This window comes from Enoplosus armatus, chromosome 17 (assembly GCF_043641665.1).
Source record: "Enoplosus armatus isolate fEnoArm2 chromosome 17, fEnoArm2.hap1, whole genome shotgun sequence".
NCBI classification, from domain to species: domain Eukaryota; kingdom Metazoa; phylum Chordata; class Actinopteri; order Centrarchiformes; family Enoplosidae; genus Enoplosus; species Enoplosus armatus.
The window spans coordinates 2,076,262-2,095,325 of NC_092196.1; the positions used below are offsets into that span (position 1 = coordinate 2,076,262).

Sequence of the window (19,064 nt, forward strand, 5' to 3'; positions counted from 1 at the left end):
TGCTTTTTTGTTTTTTATCAGTCGAAACTGTAAATGAATCAGTTTCTCACCAAACGGAATCATGTCGTTGCATGTTAAGAATCCAACATCCCATTTTTGGAAGCTTTTTTTTTTTTTTGGTTTGCCAAACAAATGTTGTTTAAGGTTTTTAAGTTAGGTTCCCCTTGACAAGCTAGTGCAAAGCAATGTAGAAGACGGATGTAAATAGCACATTAGCTCGACTTCTTTTATATCTACAATAACTGGGATTAATGAAAACAACTACTTTTTTTTTTGGTTTTGACCCTACAGAGTGACTATCTGACATCTTTGTGTCTTTAATACTGTAGATTGTTGAGTTGTTCAAGTGTAAATGGTTTATTAATATGTGGCTTGTATAATCCGGCTAATTATCTCATTTTAAATGACAATGAGTTGGATCCTGTTAAAGGAAGGAGGGTGTAACTTTTTGGTTTTGGGGGATATTTATGATTTTGTGTACATGTGGAAATATCAAGACTTTTGTGCTGTTTAATAAATCCTCTCCTGATTACTGACATGTATGCATGTTTAATCACTGATCAAGTGTTACCTTGTTCTGTTTTTAATTTAATTCTCGATGCCTTTTTAAAAGATAATTTGTGTATCCGTCTCTCAATACTCTCTGACTTCACTACCCTTGTCTGTGGCTCTTTGCCCCAAGTGCACTGCTTCCTATTAAAAGTATGAGTCTTTAAAACAAACATGAGGACATGAGGACTATTTTCAGCGGTGGATGAATCCACATTTGGTGCTCTAGTTGGTATTTGGGGCATCAGGGTGGTGTATGTGGGATTGAGTCCAAATAAACTACAGTGTGTGTTTTCATGATAATGAAGAAACATTATGTGGCTCACTGATATGTTTTTGATATTTTTCCATGACACAGGAAGAAGATGTATCAGGCTGTGATACACAAATTTGTTGTTTATTGGGACATTGCATTGTATTTACACAGCATCTGAAAGTATAAACGTACACAAACGGGAAAGCAAAGAGCGACAAAACAAAAATGAAAACATCCAAAAATGCTCAGTTGGTCCGCTTTCAACAAGATGAATTAGTGTTTCGTGGCATATATAGTGTACATGGCTACTATCCTGACGCCGCTACCAAAGTCATGCTGAATTCAAAATGGTGGGAAAGTGCTTTTCTAAGCAGTATGAGCTGTAGATACTTTATCAAAATATGAGAGGATAGGTTGCCATGTAGTGTTAACATTTCTTAGTCGACCCTCCAGGAGAGAATTAGACTCTTTTTTTGTTAGTATTTATAATTAAATGACTGTAAAGGCACAGGCCTTGTCAGCTCAAAGTTTCTTCCATGAAGTCCCTGACTGGAAATGCCTTACTAATTTACTTGAACAGCCCCTTTTTAAATGGTGGTTAAAAGGTTCCAGATCCTCCCCCATTACCAATGTTCATTATAAACACATTATGCTTTTCAGGTACGGGTCACACAATGAATATTGACATTGACCACAATGATATTAACTGCAGGTCTGCAACAGCTACCAAGGGTCACCATAGTGAGGGACATAGTGGAGCCCAGGGAGCCTGGAACTGAAGGTTTGTCTTTATCTGCAATTTTGAAATGTTTCATTATTAAAATAATAACTTTTAATCAGTTTGCTGTCGTGTTTCAATCAGTTTTACTATTGTGTTTACAATCTTTACTGATGCAAATAAACCTGAGACTTCAGTATTGAACAGAACTCCGTGCCAGTCCAGTCAATCAGTTTTAACACTGGGGCTACCTTTTTGTATATTATGCCTTTAATTTATAAAGTCGTATCACTTTGACGGTATTTGTGCAGCCATGATCAGGATCAGAATCAGAATCAGAAATACTTTATTGATCCCTGGGGGGAAATTGTACAATGTATTTTCAGTTGGATGGACAAGACTTTTTTTTCTGAGCACGATCAAACTCCCAAATGCTTAGGTGGAAATCAAGTGTCTTAACATTTCCCATGTCCCCTGGACGCTGCAGAGTAGCTTATATTTGTGTAACTCTGGGCGGAAGTTGTATTCCCAAATAAGGACTAGTAGGTGGGGCCACTTTAATAGTCAACGTGTGACCAGCGTAGTGCTGCCTTCAGAGTTCGCGTAAAGACCACCATTCATACCCCTCATTACAGTGATTTGGTCGGAATGAATAACAAAACGCATCAGTCAGCTCAAATATATTTGTTTAGGGTTTCTTTTTTGGATAACAAGCAGCACGCGACTGCTTTGTGCCCCAGTGACAGAATGAAGAGGAGAAATTGCACGTGCAGCATAATGAATGCTTATAATGAAAGAAAGCTGAAAATACATACGCACTGCTTCCATACTCCCGCTCTCGAACATTCTGCATGTCAGCACCTTGTCTCTACATCCGAATTGTCATTTTATAAATTTATATTTGCCGCCGAATGGGGTCGTGCATGCGGGCGCTCGCGTTATTTCCGACAGCACGGGAAGGCACCAGATCCTCCGCTAAGCTAGCACGTAGTGCGAGACCTCTGCATCCCAGGGAGAGGACTCTGTATCAGGGGGTGGTAACTCGGGGGGTTTGCTGTCTGTCTGCTGCACAAAAATGCTCAACTCGCAGAGGTCTCTGTCCGAGCTGCCCAAGATGTCCGCCGCCAGCCAGGTGGAGAGAGCCGTGCTGGTAGGCTGCCTGTCTCTGCTCCCAGCACCAGGGAACACCGTGTGTGTGTGTGTGTGTGTGTGTGTGTTAGCTGCTTTACCGACTGACCCGTCGGTTAATGCAACATGTTGACATTCGTAGTTGATACTGTAAATGTGTAGCGTAGCTGGTTGTGTAGGTGGGGGACAAGGGACCAGTGACGTTGGCATCCGCGCGACAGTGCAGGTGCCGCAGGCGGGGCTCGCGCTGTCAGGTCACTGAGATGACGATGTTGACCACGGGCCTGGCTGTCTGCGAGGTCGAGAGCCCTTGATAACACCGTGAACTACGCAAGCCGGCACCGCGAAACGAGTCCTACAACGCGATGCGTTACTTGTCTTCTCGCGAGGCTTTTGACTGAAAAGTGGACCATTCTCTGCATTAACGGTCTCTTGTTTGGTGTTTACGCGGAGCCGCGTGTCACGCTGGAGCGGTGGCGTCAACAACGTCTACAACGCGGAAAGCAAACGACGACGACACCGCGGCGAACTTTCCACGAATGCCGAGTCCAGCCTCTGGAAACGGACGTACTTTTCCTCTGAAATGAAATGACTCGGTGAAACCTGCGTCAGGACATCAGTGTGATATAGATACACCTCTGGGAAAAAAAAAAACGCTTGTTCGTGTCTTATAACTTTAAAAATGTTTCTTCAGGAAAAAGAACATGTAATGAAATAGATGATCATATGGGTAAATGCTGATGGAATGACTAGCCATGAAATTGGTGATATGGAGTGACGTTCCACCTGCAGAATAAAGTGAGGTGCAGAGTGCAAACACATGACTGAAAGTGCACTGTGCAGAAAGGTGCTTCTATATTGTGTTTATGAGTGTGAATGGGGAGGGAGTGTATCACGCAATCACGAAGGAGACGTGATCCAGAAACAGTAATGGAATAATGTGTGTGTCAGTGTCCAGCAGTGGGAGGGGGATTGTGCAAGGTGGTGTTCAGTGGAACACCCCCCCCCAGAAAGCACAGTCAGCTCTGAGTCTTCTTGTACAGGTTCTCAGTGTTCCAAGCTTAAGTCCCCTCTGTTGTTCAGATTCTGTATCTCCTTTTTGATGGTGTCTTTTTCAAGACTTTTGAGATTCGGCTGTGTTAGAGACATACATCAACATGGTGGTTTTGACGTCCGCTTATTGTCCCGCCCCAGTTTCCTGTGTTTTTTTTTTTTTTTTTGATTATCATGCAGGAGTTAAATCATTATTTATTTATTTTTCTTTTTTTGGCAGGAGGAGGAATTTAACTGGCTGCTCAAAGAAGAAGTGCATGCTGTCCTCAAGCAGCTCCAGGATGTCCTCAAGGTGAATACAAAGCGTTCATGTGTGTATCTGTGTCCCCCCGACGTAGAATAAATAGAACTGCTAATCCGCACCTGAATTTTGCTTCTGATTTGTCCGTTTGCGCTGCCGTCAACAGGAGGCGTCCAGACGTTTCTCCATGCCGACGCCAGGCCTGGAGAGTCAGCTCAAACAGGAGAACTTCATCCTCGGCAGCTCAACGTAATACTCCACCTCTGACCGCTTTCTCTTTGAAAGTTGCAACTCTTTCTGGTGCACAGTTACTATGGTCATTAAAAATGAATGCAGGTCAATGGTGAAAGTAGGCTCCGTCTGTCTTTCCGTGGAGGAGGTGGCCAGATGATAGGTGACAGAATGATCTCTGGTGATGCTGACATGAACATGAACATGATGATGATGATGATGTGTTGTTTCACAGCATGGATCAGGTGAAGGGGGTGCTGACGCTGCAGGGAGAGGCCCTGACTCAGGCTGTGAGTTTGCCTAGTTCTCAGCTGAGGCTTTATTCCCCTCACGTGAGAGTGGACGCTGATGTGATCCCTTGTTAATGATTTGCTTTTTCTTCACAGGACATAAACCTGAAGGTCGCAAAGAGCAGCCAAGTGCTGCACTTTCAGTTCAGAGAGGACAAGCAGTGGAAGCTGCAGCAGGTACAGAATGTCGGCGTGTAACGCTGCCCAATCAATGGAGACAAAACAGATTTTTATTTTTCTTTCATAAGGAATTTACTACAACGGACATTTTGACTGAGACATTGTAAAACTACATACGCATTAAAATACATGTTCCCATCAATGGTGGTCCTCCCCGCTGCCACCTGGTAGTCCTAGTCCAAGTCTGTCAATAATAAATAACAAATCTACTGGAGACGTATTTTCTGTCAGCAGTTTGGTCTGCATATTTGTGTCGCACGGCTGATTACAGATCAGTTGGTGTTCTGACATCCTCCGAGCAGAAACCCACAGAGCAGACCACTGGGTCAAACCTCTCAGCTGACACATAACCCTCAATAACCTCTGCAGGCTTACACGTTATGGCATTACCTTGATAACTTAAATATTAAAAAGATCATGCTTTATGATTGACATTATTTGTAAACCATCAGATGAATGATGGGGGGGGGGCGTTCAGGTTAGAAAACAACTCTGTGTTTGCTACATCAGGGGAAATAAATCTTCAAATGCAATCTTTTTGCTAGCGCGTTGGCAGCCAGTTGTAGTTGTTGTTACCTGGTGATGCAGCTCAGCCTAAATATAAACAATATAGATCAAGCAGCTGAGTATTTCTCACCTATTCTGTGGTAGGCTCATCCGTCTTTTGATGTCTAACACAGTCTGATATACTTTCTCATCGTGGCTTTAAAAACAAAATGTAACTTATTTTGCATGTCAGTGCCTATCAATGCTTGAATTCCACCTCTCTCTCTCGCCTCCGCCCATCCGCCCAGATCCAGGATGCCAGGAACCACGTGAGCCAGGCTCTCCAGCTGCTGAGCAGCCACGATGAGAGCTACCACTTCAAGACAGGGGCCGAGGTTAATAAGGTCCGTTCCCCTGTTTCTCCACGGCAACCCCGCTCCGGTCAGCACAGAGCTGAACGTGGCCCAGTCTGATAGCAGCTTCACGTTTCTTTCCGCAGCTCATGGATGCGGTGATGCTCCAGCTGACGCGAGCGCGAAACCGCCTCACCACCCCGGCCTCCATGACGCTCCCTGAGCTGGCCACCAGTGGTCTGATGGTACAGGGCGCTCACACACACACACACACACACACACACACACACTGCTTTAACACACTGAGGACAAGAGTATGACTGACTGGATTTTTGAGGTAGAAATCTTGCTACAAAAGCATGACATCACATTTATTTAGCTGACGCTTTTATCCAAAGCAGCTTACAATCAACATCAGCGTGACAAGAACTACCAGAAAAATGTGCTTTGATTTTTTTCTTTTGTTAGTTAGTACATGACCTATACTGCAGCAGCCAGCCATAGTGTATGTGGCACAGAGCCTTGTACTGTTCCTCCATACATCCTCTGTTTTGTCTCCAGAAAATGTTCACTCCTCCCATGCCCGGAGACGTGATGGTGAACTTTTACATCAACTTAAGCAAGCTGTGTCTGACTGTCTACCAGCTTCACGTGCTGCCTCCCAACACTACCAAGGTTAGAACTTGTGACCGTCTGCGGCACCATCTGAATGCATACACACACACACAGCACCGTGTGACTGATCGGCTTCATGTTTCTTCTCTTATCCCGGTAGAACTTCAAGCCGGCGGGGAGCTCAGTGTTGCACAGCCCTGGAGCAGTGTTGTGAGTCCTGCTTTCTTTCTTTCTTTCTTTCTTTCTTTCTGGAGCCTGAAGTATACACAAACAGATTCAAGTAAATAATACATAAACAAGAAGTGACATATATAGTAAAATGGAAAGAAACTGCTCTGCTGGCTTTTTACAGGGAAGTTTGGAAATCATCCTGGAAATCCTGGGATTCTTTTAATCTCTCTGTCTCTCTGTGAACACTTTCCTCCACAGCGAGCTCAACAACAACCGCTTCGAAGTGAGCCACGTTCACAAGGTGGAGTGCGTGGTGCCTTGGCTTAATGATACGCTGGTGTTCTTCACCATCTCCCTGCAGCTCTGTCAGCAGCTCAAGGACAAGGTGTGTGTGTGTGTGTGTGTATGTTTTCTGGAATACATTAAATACACATTCATTTCCCCTCACATTTAAGACCAGACCCTGGCAAAGATAAAAGTTATTCACAGAGCGTCTTAGCCCTTAAGAGAAAACCTGTTAGAGAGTAAGGGAGGAGGACTTTTAAGAGGCTTCTGAAGAGAAAGAGGAGAAAACGGGAGGAAGACAAAAGAGGTCTGAGAAGTATTTGTCCAAACGCTGAGTGACAGTGAGTTCATGAAACGCTACAGATCCGCTCGTGCAGAGATAATGTCTGTGGTCGATCTCATTAGAGATGCGCTCACATCTCCCAACGCAATAACGCTACAACACCAGAAATGGGGCGGGGGGAAGATGCAACAGCGCTTCCACTGCTGGTTTATTTACATACATTAGGCCTATGGACTTCACTGAGAGTGCGCTTTTATTTCCTTATTTTTTGTTTGATCAACCGATCACATCTTTTCAAAGACTGCAAAGTTTTCTTGAATCACTCCCAAAGTTTGGACTCTTAAGTTGAGAGCTCTCTGAGAGTATCCTCAGAATGTTTGTGAATACGGCCCCAGATGTTTTCCTCAGGAGTTGGTGGAGACCCCCCCCACACACACACAAAAAAAAAGAGCTAAAACGAGGACTTCCATCCATCAGGTGGACACCAAGTCTGGCTTCTCAGCATTCTCCTCCGCTTACGCTGTTCCCCGTTGCTACGTGAAACAACATCAACAACCCCCGAGCTAGCGGCCCACGCGCTGAAAATGGCAGGTTTTGACAAAGGTTTGGATCGTCCGTGGTTTTAACGGGTCCAGAGCTAAAGTATAGGTGGGCTTCACCTCTAGGACACCGAGGATCAAGCTGTGTTCGACTTATTTAACAGTAAAAGTTAAATCACACGGTCTACATACGTCTTCTTTAGCGGGGATTTAACCATTTTAATGATAGGGCTAGCCCCCCCCGCCTCCCTGTGCAAATGTTCCACAAAAAGAAGTTCCCCTCAGACACTATTTTGCAGGGGCACCGTTGCTGCATCCTGGGCCGCCCAAGACGAGTGTGATCGGTTTAAAGAAATACAAACAAGCCCCCATCCCAGAACGACGATGGGTTTTCCCTCCAAATGGCCCCAAAACAATCAATTAAAGCAGCCTCAAGGGATTTATTAATCACAGCTGTAAAGATGTTTGGCTCTGCTTTCCATAAGGGATCTGGCAATTGTCAAAGTGTCTCGCATGCTGATTAAGTGACTACCCGAAGGCTACTGTTGGCCTGAAATTCAGTATATGGCAGAGGTCCATTTAAGCTTTGAGCGGCTGGTTGGTAGATAACGAACTTTGTGTATGTGTAGTTGTGTATACATCTAACTAAGCTCCTCTGTGCCCCCCCCCATCCCTGCAGATATCTGTCTTCTCCAGTTTCTGGAACTACAGACCTTTCTAATCCATCTCCTGTCCATCCTCCAGAGAGCGGTCAGACCCAAGTGTAACCACAGAAGTGTAAGGGACATCCTGGGAAGGATTTTCTTATGTTCATCATCCGGTCATTCGGTCTCAAGTGTTGCATGATTAGTTGAAGATAACAGACATCACTGTTTGCCATTCCCAGTTGTGTTAGCCTCTGGTGTGTGTGTGTGTGTGTATGTGTGTGTGTGTGTTGCATCTCACAGCAATGACTTGAACTTCTGAATGTGATTGTTGCTGATTATTATTAGATTTTTTTTTTTTGTTACATTCCAGCAACTTAATGAGTATTTATCTGGTTCTTATCCCAAAGTTGCCATCTGAACTGTCCAGTCGTGTGGGAGGAAGAGTCACAATATCGTCCTGCTTTCTTTCTCGTAGGCTTCAAAAGGGCATTCAACCACATTTTACACGTCAAAAGTCAATGTTGTAGTAGCCAGCGTATGATGTGAGGTCTGGAGGAGCTTTGTCTGAGAAAATAACTGGAATGCAGAGTAACCGGGGGGGTTCATCCTCGAGGTAGCTGCTGAAAACTGCTCACCTGCATCCCAGAATGCAAAGACGGCTCACCTTAGCAGAGTGCGCCTTGCCCAAATGAATCGTACCAAGAAGGAAAACAAACCCGAGTCCGGACTGAACCACGCAGGCTTGAAAACGCCCTTAGTTTTTGGGGTTTGGGAGTGTTGGTGAAACTGGAAGTGTGGAGTTTGAAAGAAGTGGGGTCTAACAAAAGCCATTGTTTAGTTGCATCACGGGATGTGTACGATCCGAGTCAGGATATCTCAGGTTTTGGTCTGTCTGTTGGAAGTCCCCTTATTGAAGTGCAATACCGAGTCACCGGAGTGACCTTTCCATCCCTGCGTTACAGCACACCCACCTGGGGTTGGGTGAGCTGGGTGTTGGCACAGTATATTGACAGTGCAACAGTATTGCAAATGGAAAGCTAAAAGGTTTTGTAAGGGGACATGAAGCCATAGCTGTGAGGGGGATGCAGTAGCGTTGGGGAAAAAATTTCCCACTGTGGTCTTTTAGAGGACACAAACAAATATGCTTCCTCATCCACTGACAGTTCCGTATCATCTGTTTGTTTGGGGGGGCCCCAGTTCCAATGTCCGCGTCCTTCCAGACTCTCAAGACAAAACCTGGCTCCTACATTACCCACAATGCAACCTGACCATTACCTGACAGTTGGGTGGGAGTTCGGGGTGTATTACGCCAACTGCCGAGCAGCGGGCCGCAGAGGTTCCGGTCAGCTCACTTCTTTCTAACTCCACACCAACAGATTGTTTTCACTTTCAAACTCGCAGACTTTAACCGACGCTGACTCAAGCGTACGATCGCTCGAAGGACATTCGCCGGCCCTCACGCAGCTCCCTCTGGAGACACAAAAGGCTTTGTCACACTACTCGTTTGGTGACAGGTGACATCAGTTCAAGCCTGCGAGGGTTCAGGCCTACACCGCGATCACGCCATCTGGGACGGATGGTAGAGTTGGGGGAAGATTCCCGTGGCAACGGCTTGCAAGCGTTCACATCATCAAGATGGTGGTATGGTTGATGATCTGTTAAACGGCTTTTTTCGTGTTTGGTTTTCAGTCACATCCGTATTATTGAGTGCCGACTGTCGAGTGCTGCAGGAATGAGTCCTAAAACCTGGAAATGAGTCAGCATTTTTTTTACACTTCCTGTTCCCTTGCCTCGAAGTCTATGGGTTTTTGGTTGGTTGGTAAATTTTCACGTTTTGTTCTACAACATAAAATATGTCCATCGTTCTGTCTATATATCTACATCTATCTATATTCTCTTTAAAAGTGAAGCTCAGTGGTGGTGATGTTGAAGTAACGCGACCGTGCTGTAGTTCCTTTTTGCCTAACTTTTTACTTCTGGCGATTCCATTTACGCTTCGAAAACCATAAAATCATCAGTGAAGATTATCTTGCTGAACAAAACCTGTGAGCATCATAAACTGTTTGTTTTTGACACAGAGCTTATTGTCCGCAATAATCCAAAAACCCGAGGAACAATCCCATCGGCTTTTTGCCGAGGGAACCAGGGCGATGCTAACGTCATGGTTTGCCTACAAAAATAGGTCACCCCTGCAACAACTCTGTTACCACTTGGATGTTGACATGAACAAGTCGAAAGCTGGTTATCGTGATAACTCCGATACGACATTAATGTGGCATTAGGCTGGACATTGGAGCTGGGCCAGTTTTTTTTGTTTTTGTTTGTTTTGTTTTTGTTCATTGCCCCATTTGGTGGAAATGACACAACAACTCACATTCCTTTGTTACTACACTATGATATGTCCAAACAATAAGCTACTTGTCATGTCTGTGGACGCGATCTTTGATTTCATGTGTTTGTCTGCTCCACGTTCGTATTTATTTGACACGTTTTTTTTTTGTTTGTTTTTTTGCACACACGTTGTTGATTCCCTGTCGAACCAAACGCTAATCCAATCATGAACAAATGTCTTCATTCCAGTAAGTGTTATTCTATTTTGAAAAGTTCTAATAAATGTAGAAATTATTTATGATATCTGTGCAATAAAACCATTCTAAACAATAAGCTGTCCATGTTGAACGTCGCTGCCTGCTGCAATGAAGCTGTATATAAAGATGTCTCCATTTAAACTGCCGTTTGTCTCTATTAGTCAGACGCATTTCTGCCAGCTGTGTTTTGAGTGTTCAGTGTTGTTAGCTTTGAATTATTTCTGGCTCTATGACATTAAAAGCATTCTCACTCATTGGATTTGCCACATGGTAAAGACGGTACAAAACCTTTACCTCCAGTCTGCAGTAGGGACGGCTCAATACCACTTTTTCATGCGCGATACCGATACTCTAACCCAGAGTGTCTGCCGATACCGATCCGATACCGTCTCCCCCCCCCCCTCTCTCTCTTAAACAACTAACAACTCTGCTCCCCTAAAGGAAGAAAAACATGACTCAGTGACGGACAGTGACGGTTACACATGGCATCTCAAGGCACTCACAACTGAAACTCCAGGCCTGATATCAGATGTAACCTCTGGGGTTGAACTGTATGTAAAAAGTGCAAGTGTTTCATCAGGTTCAAGTGTCCAACACTGCAGCCCCCCTCCCCTCCTCCGATATCCGATCCAGTGATTTTGGCCAGTGTTGCGTCGGTAACTGGCACGTCCCTCGTATGCAGTCACATGGGTCCAGTTTCCCAAAGACTATGGCTTCATTTGAGTAAAAGCACCAATACCACAACGTATAAATACTCCCATTACAATTGCAACTCCAATACAAATCGTGCTGTCAGGTGCAGAGGTATTATCAGCAAAATGTACTGGAAGTAAAAGTACTCATTATGCTGCAGATTTGCCCCAGTGATGTTATATATTTCACTGACGCACATGTGAGCAGCATTTTCTGTCAAGGTGGAGCTGCAGTGAAAACTACAATATTTTCCCACTGAAATGTAGTAGTAGGGTAGAATTATATGTAAAATCTGTAAAAAAACTTTGAGTAAATGTACTTTCCACCACTGCACTACTACTAGACTTCAGATGGACATGTAAATTCATCCAGTGCACACAAAGCTGTCTTGACTAATTCGCCGTAAATTCGGGGTTAAAGGACAGAAGAAGAGTCCAGCAACACACACACACACACACACACACACACACACACACACACACACACACACACACACACACACACACACAATCCAGTAGTTTAAAATCTCCATAGACATCAATACTAGTTTGAAACTAGCTGTTGGACAGATGTAGAGTAATGCTAATATAATAGTATGTATATATATATATATATATATATATATATATATATATATATATATATACATATATATATAAATATAATACTAATGCAGAAAAACAATACTCTTGGGGAGTGAAAGGTTAAAGATGATGACAGTGATTGAGAGGTCAGCAGCAGTTTGCGCTCCAGTCTGGACTGAGCCTGTAAAACGTCCCGCTGACCTCAGAACAGCACACACACACCCATCTCCTGTTCCTGTGATCTGTGCCTTCATGATGTAGTGTACTTTTTGTACTGCTTGCTCAGAATAGAACTCCATAAATGAAGACGGCGTGATGAGAAGGAACACACCAACCACAGAGCAAAGTTTCCATTTTTATTGCTTTAAGTAAAACCTTCCAATCTGAACTTTTAACGTCATTTCAACAAACTAAAATCATAAGGAGCGACATTCAAATCTACGGAGGCGTTAAAAACACAGCGAGCCGAGAGCTGCCAGCTCCTCTGTGGTGTCCTAGCAACAAAGCCTTCAGACGAGATCACGTGTGCTAGATTTCCATAACTGGGGAGCAAAGGGCTCGTGAGCAACAATTCATTGTGTGTGCAAAGTGGAGTCTACAGACAGTAAAAATGACAGGAGTCAGACTGTGAGGCTCCTGCTTCATCAGGCCTTCACAATACTGGATCAGTGCAGTCCAGCCGTCAGGGCTCCAGAGCCATGTTCTCTATGCCGACCTTCTGTCTCCGAGGCTGTTGAGGAAGCATAAAGAATAAAAAGACACTTATTAACACTTACAAAAGTCCAGGAGACGGTCCAGCCTGATGCGTGATGCGGTGAGGACTTTGGATTCAGACCCAGGCTAGGTGTGTCCCCTTCCTTTATGCTAAGCTAACCATGTGAGCGGTATCAATCTTCTTATCTACCAAGAAAGTGATTAAGCATATTTCCCAAACCCTGACCCTAACTATCCCTTTAAACATCGCACGCGAGATAGATCCGATCAGATGTAGGTTTGTAGTTTGTGGATTCATGACCTAATTTTAGCATGAGGACTTAAAAGGTCCCATATTGCAGAGAGTGAGATGTCCATGTCTTGTCTGATTATAAAGCTGGTCTTGGTGCTGTATAAATACTGTGGAAGCATCAAAACGCTCAGTCCACGGAGAAATGCACATAGCCCCGTATTCAGAAACTGCGCCTTTAAACGCGCCGTCAGGACTTCCTGTAAGGTTGTGATGTCACAACTATGCACCACCCACCAAGTACAGGGACGCTCATCCACCCGCTCAGTCTGTCTCAGCTATCGGAGCGCTCCGCTCAGGAACTACTCTTCAGGTTTTTGCAGGTTGTTCAGTTTCAGTCTAAAACGGCTCGTTTCAGACAGAGGGGGGGAACTGGGGGGCTGCAGAGAGGGCCAGGAGAAGATACATAAGGACTTTTTTCCAACTGTGAATCATGCAGAGCTGCTCTAGTGGAGTCCCAGAATGAAAAATATAGAGCTGGAAATGGGCACAATATGGGACCTTTAAATATATATATATTTTTTAATTTTCACATGAGGACATTGTTTTTGTTGCAGACCCTCCCTGCTTATGAATGGCCTCTCTATGGACACTTATCTGAATCCCACCCTCACCCACTCCTCCCTATGTAACAGACACTCAGCAGTTTACTGAATGGTGAGCAGTCACACAGCCGTCACCGTCACGTCTCTAAAACAGCAACACAATGAGGGATTGTTACACAACTTCTTATCTTCCACTGGGTGGGGGGGGGGGGGTGGGGGTTTGGACACTACGGACACATTTTCACACATGACTCTGCCAACTGCTGCCTGCAGAAGTTCTCCGATGACTCTGCAACTGTCGGCCTCATCACAGACGGGGAAGACAGAGAACTGACCCAGGACTTCGCCTCCACATCAATGCGGGGGAAAACCAAAGAGATGGTTGGTGGACACCCCTCCTACACCATCGGAACATCCAGGGAATGGACACTGAGGTGGTGAAATCCTACAAGTACCTGGGTGTACACCTGAACAATAAACTGGACTGGACTGTACAAGAAGGGCCAGAGCTCAGGAGACTCGGGTGTTTTGGAGTGCAGGGGGCCACTCCTGAAGACCTTCTCTGACTCAGTGGTGGCATCAGCCATCTTTTATGGAGTGGTCTGCTGGGACTGCAGCATCTCAGGCAGAAACTGGACAGACTGGTTAAGAAGGCCACCTCTGTTCTGGGAAGCCCCCCCCCATCCCCCCGGACTCAGTGAAGTGGTGGGAGAAAGGCAGATGATGGCTAAGCTATCATCCCTGGGGGAGAACACCTCCCGCCCCATGCAGGCCACTCTGGCAGCACTGGGCAGCTCCTTCAGTGACAGGCTGCGTCACCCGCGGTGTGTGAAGGAGAGGTACCGCAGGCTCTACAATCAGACCTGCTCCCAGTAGACCTGCTCCCAGTAGACCACGCCCACCAAAAATGGACAATCCACATACTTCTGAATGTAACAACGGTGCAATACCCACACCTCTATGTGCAACACAGTATAATCCCTTTGCCTTCATTTCTTTCTTTCTGTGAATTTGTAAATTTGTAAACTGCAGTTGTTTTTTAGTTTCAGTAGCTTTTTTATAAGTCTATCTTGTTTTTAGTCATTATATCTTTTTTTCCTACTTATGTCTCCATCGCACTGTCCTGTGGCTGCTGTAACAATGCAAATTTCCCCGCTGAGGGATCAATAAAGGATTATCTTATCTTATTTACACTCAGAGTGCCAACATTGAAATAAAAGGATGGAGCCCTCTCTATAGTGAATAGGGTGTGATACAGGACAACAGCTGTCCTCCTCACTACAACAGTGGCGTTTTCTTTCAGTTCCCTCTTGTGCGTGCATGTTTACCTTCTCGCCATCGCAGCAGCAGCAGCAGCAGCAGCGGATGAGGACCAGAAGGACCAGCAGCAGAACCATACCTGACAACACACACACACACACACACACAAACACACACAAACACTGAATACTGATGACTTGTACTCGGTCTGCTCTGTCGGGCTGGAGGGGCTCCTATTATCATCAAGCCACACCTGCAGTCAAACCCAGGTTCATAAAACTTTCAGGGCCTACTTAAAAAAGGACTACATGTGGACCACCTGGCCGACAGCTCTGTCCAGCGTGCAGCAGCCGCAGCTTTAGCACGCTGTGTTTTAGGAAAGTGTTCGGCAGCTACATGTTAGCAGATGGGACATGGGCCAAACTAAAAAAGAAAAATCAAAGTACACGCTCATTGCGCTGATGTTTGTTCACGTGTTCATTTTTCTGATACGTTTGGCTTTAATTAGTTATTTGATGCTTTAAAAAGGGAGCGAAACGTCATGATTGACAGCTGAGATTGACTGTGGTGTGCTCGCGATTGGGTCGGGCAGGTGTATGGGCGGGACCTCGCACTGCAGCTAATGAGACCTGATCTGTCAAGCGCTTTGGGAGCCATGAAGGATGAAAAGTGCCATAAATGTGCAGACCATTTCCCATTAAAATATAAACAATTCATCTGCTTTCTGCTCATTTTCTATTTTGCATTTCCATTCCGTAAAAAAAAAAAAAATGGAACCCTGATGCTTATGTGTTAGAGGGACCGTCTGGGTCATCTTCGCCTCCGATCCATTTCCTTCACCTTCAACTCACCGATGAAGATGAAGAAGACGGCGAAAGAGGCGATGTCCCAGTCGGACTGGAAGAGCTGCTTGGACTGCAGTCTGGAAACCACGTCGTTGAACTGATCCTCAAACTCCTCCTTCAGGTCCCGGCTCTCCATGGCTCTGTCTGCCTTCAGGAACACACAGCATGCAGAGTTACAGCAGCGAAACACTGCACACAGCTGACAAGTGCCTTATTCATGACAATTCCCGGAAAAAAAAAAAAAGGAGTGGAGGAAGTGTTGGAATTTAATGTAATAAAAAATGTTAAGGAAGGCCTTTGTCTTAAAGCTACAGTAGGCAATATAATTGAATTATAATTTTGGTTGAAATAACTCATTTTGACCATTGCACGTCACTAAAAATATTTAATAGAAGGGCTCCTTTAAAAAAAAAAACAAATGTGGTGGAACCTTGCGTTAGAAGCCCTTGTTTGTGCAGAGTCGATGTGATTGGCCGGTTACGTGTTACCTAACCTCGATTATTTGTTTGATTCGGAACAGGTCCAGTTTTTTTAAAAGACTAAATACAAAGGGGGCGGGTGCTCGCAGCTACGCTTGCAGAAAGGAGCCCTTCAATAAGATATCTTTAGTGACATGCAATGGTCAAAATTCGTCATTTCAACCAAAATAATAATTCCATAATATACCGTAATAATACCGCTTTAAGTCCATTTCATGTTTTATTGCTCTCTGTAGGGGCATCACTTTCTGAGAGCGTGTGAGAATGAGGTTTGATGTTCCCGAATGACCATTCAGGAGACAGGGGCCCTACAAAGACGCGACTTTACATCTCCTGGGGGTCAGCTGTCCAAAAGTAATCCGATCGGATTACGGCTATCAGATTGGATCAAATCTTGAAAATGGGGTTGTTCAAAAGGAAATCTGGATTCTGAAAATCGGATCGGATCATGGTCCAATCTTGTGTTCAAATCTGGATAAAACCCTCGGTTTGCCTTGTTCAAAACTTTTTAGCAGGATTGGGATCATTTTGATCCAAAGGAACAGGATTATTCTGGTCCCAGATGATCAAAATGTCATAAAAAGTTCGAAATTGATCAAAAATGCACTTGAATCGTGTAGTTTAAATACATTTACTTATATTTTGGGCTTGATTTATACTATTACTGTAAAAATGAGGCTGCATAATAAGCCATTCAGCACAATAAAAATAAATAAAATGTTGTATTCAAAAAGTAGTTTACAACTGGATTCGTCATGCCACATCTGTGTTAAAAGTGTGTATTTGTGCTAAATTCATATGTTTGTTCTAATTTACTTACTGTGGGTCCGCTGAAAAGTCCGACAATTTAAAAAAGGTATTAAAAATGGAAGAGCGTGTTGGTATTCTGTGGGTTGGTCTCTTCAGTTAAAAAACGCTTAAAGTGAGCGCCGGTAATCCGGATTTAGTGATCCTATAAAGTTGGATTTTGGAGTGATCCCAATCCAATTTTCTTTTTTGAAAAATAAAAAATAAAAAATAAAATTCTTGACACACTTGTTCCCCTATAAACTGGACAGGTGAAGTCAACAATGGGCTGAGAGGTGATTGGCATACTGTGCTGTATGTCAACCACCGCTGATACACTGTACAGCACACAAACATTAACAGTGTGTGTGTTAATGCTGTTCCCCAAAATAATAAATCAATGCACTTTGACTTTGTTGACTGGTAACCAGGCGGAAGCAACACACCGACTGTGTGGAAAGTATCAGCCTTCATTCACTCAGAAGCCTTTACACATTACATTTGACGAAACGAGTAACATTTTATATGTACAATACATCAAAAACGTGTTATTTTAACGTTGTTCGGAACAGTAGGTCGCTTACCTGTAAACGGAGTCGCTTGTTAATGTTCTTTATTTCAGCTTCCGGGTACAAAGGTCCACCTGCTGTCTACCTGCCGCCGCCCGTCCGAACTTTCCCCTTCCTCCTATTGAGGGTGGCGGGTTTTCTACTCTCTGTTGTCGTGAGACTAAAATGCTCCTGTCTGTTCCTGTATGGAAGATCATTCCCGCCAGGAAAAAAAAAAAAAGAAATAGATCATGAAAATAAAAATTTTGATTTACTATCACATCATTTGTACTAAGTCAGTCATAACTAAGTGTAAATTAATCAAATGAAATGTCACATTAGTAGAATCATGAAATGTCTTACCATCTCGTCATTATAATAATGTGACATTTATCTCATTGTGATCATGATTGGCATTACATTCAGTTCCTGGCTGCTCATCATCATACACCTGGTGTAAGAGACGACTTCAGTTAAGAACACTTAAGTCCTTTTTATTTACTCTGCATTGATAAATTGAAATATGTCATGAGTGAACCAACACGTCTCTAAAATCATTATGCATTTCATTTCAAGGCAGGAAGGCTGTTGTATTAGACGTGGTCATTTTCATACACATGTAAGTTTTATAAAATATATTTGTATGTGTTTAACTTGTTGTAAAGGAGGAGATGGTGCTGATATATATATATATATATCGTGCCAGTGAGCATAATGTATATCACATCATATGTTATTTATTCTGTCGCAGATTCTACAACCACTTACCATTTATTTTAATCAGTAATTAGTTGCTTTCTTTGTTCTTTCAAAGAATAAAACAAAGAGAAATTGAAATCACTTGAACTGCCAAATGCTGTGTATTGGTGAATCATTAACGGGTAAAACAGCAACCAGACCAGGTGGATGGTGGATTTTCCCTTCCACTCAACATTGCATTTTGTTGTGAGTGCCTCAGTAGCTAAATGGTTACTGCACATGCCACATAACCGCAATGTCACCAGTTCCATTCGACCTTTGTTGCATGTCACCCCCCCCACCCCCCTTGTTTCCTGTCTGTCTCTTCACTCAAGAAAGGCAAGAAAATGCCATAAAAAACAACAACTTTGTTTTGCTTATTGTTTCCTTACTGTGATGTACTGTATTATATATACATTGTTATTGTATATATTTTTTACTTTTATTTTCACTTAAATACTGTAAATGTGTATATTTTTATTTTTATTTTTTATTTTCTATTTCTTATTTTATATTTTGTACATACTTTATTTATTTACAAATTTATGCTACTTTCTAATCTTGAATTGGAGCACCGGGCCCGGAACTGTACAATTAATAAAGTATTTCTGATTCTGATTCTGATTCACATTCATCTGCTGACGCACCAGCAGGGTTTTATGACATCACTTGTTTGGAGCCAATCACGGTTCAGTATACAGCTCACACAAGTGTTGTGTAGACACTTGAAGCCTCCAGGTCACATACACTGGGGCTGTATTGGAAACCGGCCTACTATACTAGCAGCGCGTACTGATTTGGCCAAAATGTAGCATGTGGCATGCAGCATGCAGCATGGAAAAACACACGGATGTCTGAAAACCCCCCCAAAAAACTCCAGTATGCATCGGACCAGCCTACCTCGCCTACTGTGTCCCATAATGCAAAGCGCTGGCGGTGGTTCGCCATCAATGCCACGTAAACGTTCACT

General features: G+C 43.7%; 2 protein-coding genes across 3 annotated transcripts; one reads left to right on the forward strand and one right to left on the reverse strand.

The window, feature by feature from the left end:
- Positions 1 to 2,598: 2,598 nt before the first annotated feature.
- Positions 2,599 to 8,099, forward strand: rogdi (rogdi atypical leucine zipper). The gene is made up of 11 exons (XM_070923815.1): positions 2,599 to 2,673; positions 3,925 to 3,996; positions 4,112 to 4,194; positions 4,412 to 4,466; positions 4,563 to 4,643; positions 5,441 to 5,536; positions 5,632 to 5,730; positions 6,047 to 6,160; positions 6,261 to 6,310; positions 6,530 to 6,656; positions 8,058 to 8,099. Exons 1-11 carry the CDS (start codon positions 2,599 to 2,601, stop codon positions 8,097 to 8,099), a joined length of 894 nt encoding a protein of 297 aa, XP_070779916.1.
- Positions 8,100 to 12,232: 4,133 nt separating this feature from the next.
- smim22 (small integral membrane protein 22) lies at positions 12,233 to 17,515 on the reverse strand. Of its 2 annotated transcripts, none has more exons than XM_070923715.1 (4): positions 17,393 to 17,515; positions 15,550 to 15,691; positions 14,767 to 14,837; positions 12,233 to 12,620 (listed from the first exon to the last, which is right to left on the reverse strand). In XM_070923715.1, exons 2-4 carry the CDS (start codon positions 15,677 to 15,679, stop codon positions 12,573 to 12,575), a joined length of 249 nt encoding a protein of 82 aa, XP_070779816.1. In that variant the 5' UTR covers positions 15,680 to 15,691; positions 17,393 to 17,515; the 3' UTR covers positions 12,233 to 12,572. The 2 variants fall into 2 exon arrangements, with proteins under 2 accessions (XP_070779816.1, XP_070779817.1); XM_070923716.1 differs by having other exon boundaries at positions 15,550 to 15,687; positions 17,393 to 17,498.
- Positions 17,516 to 19,064: the final 1,549 nt, after the last annotated feature.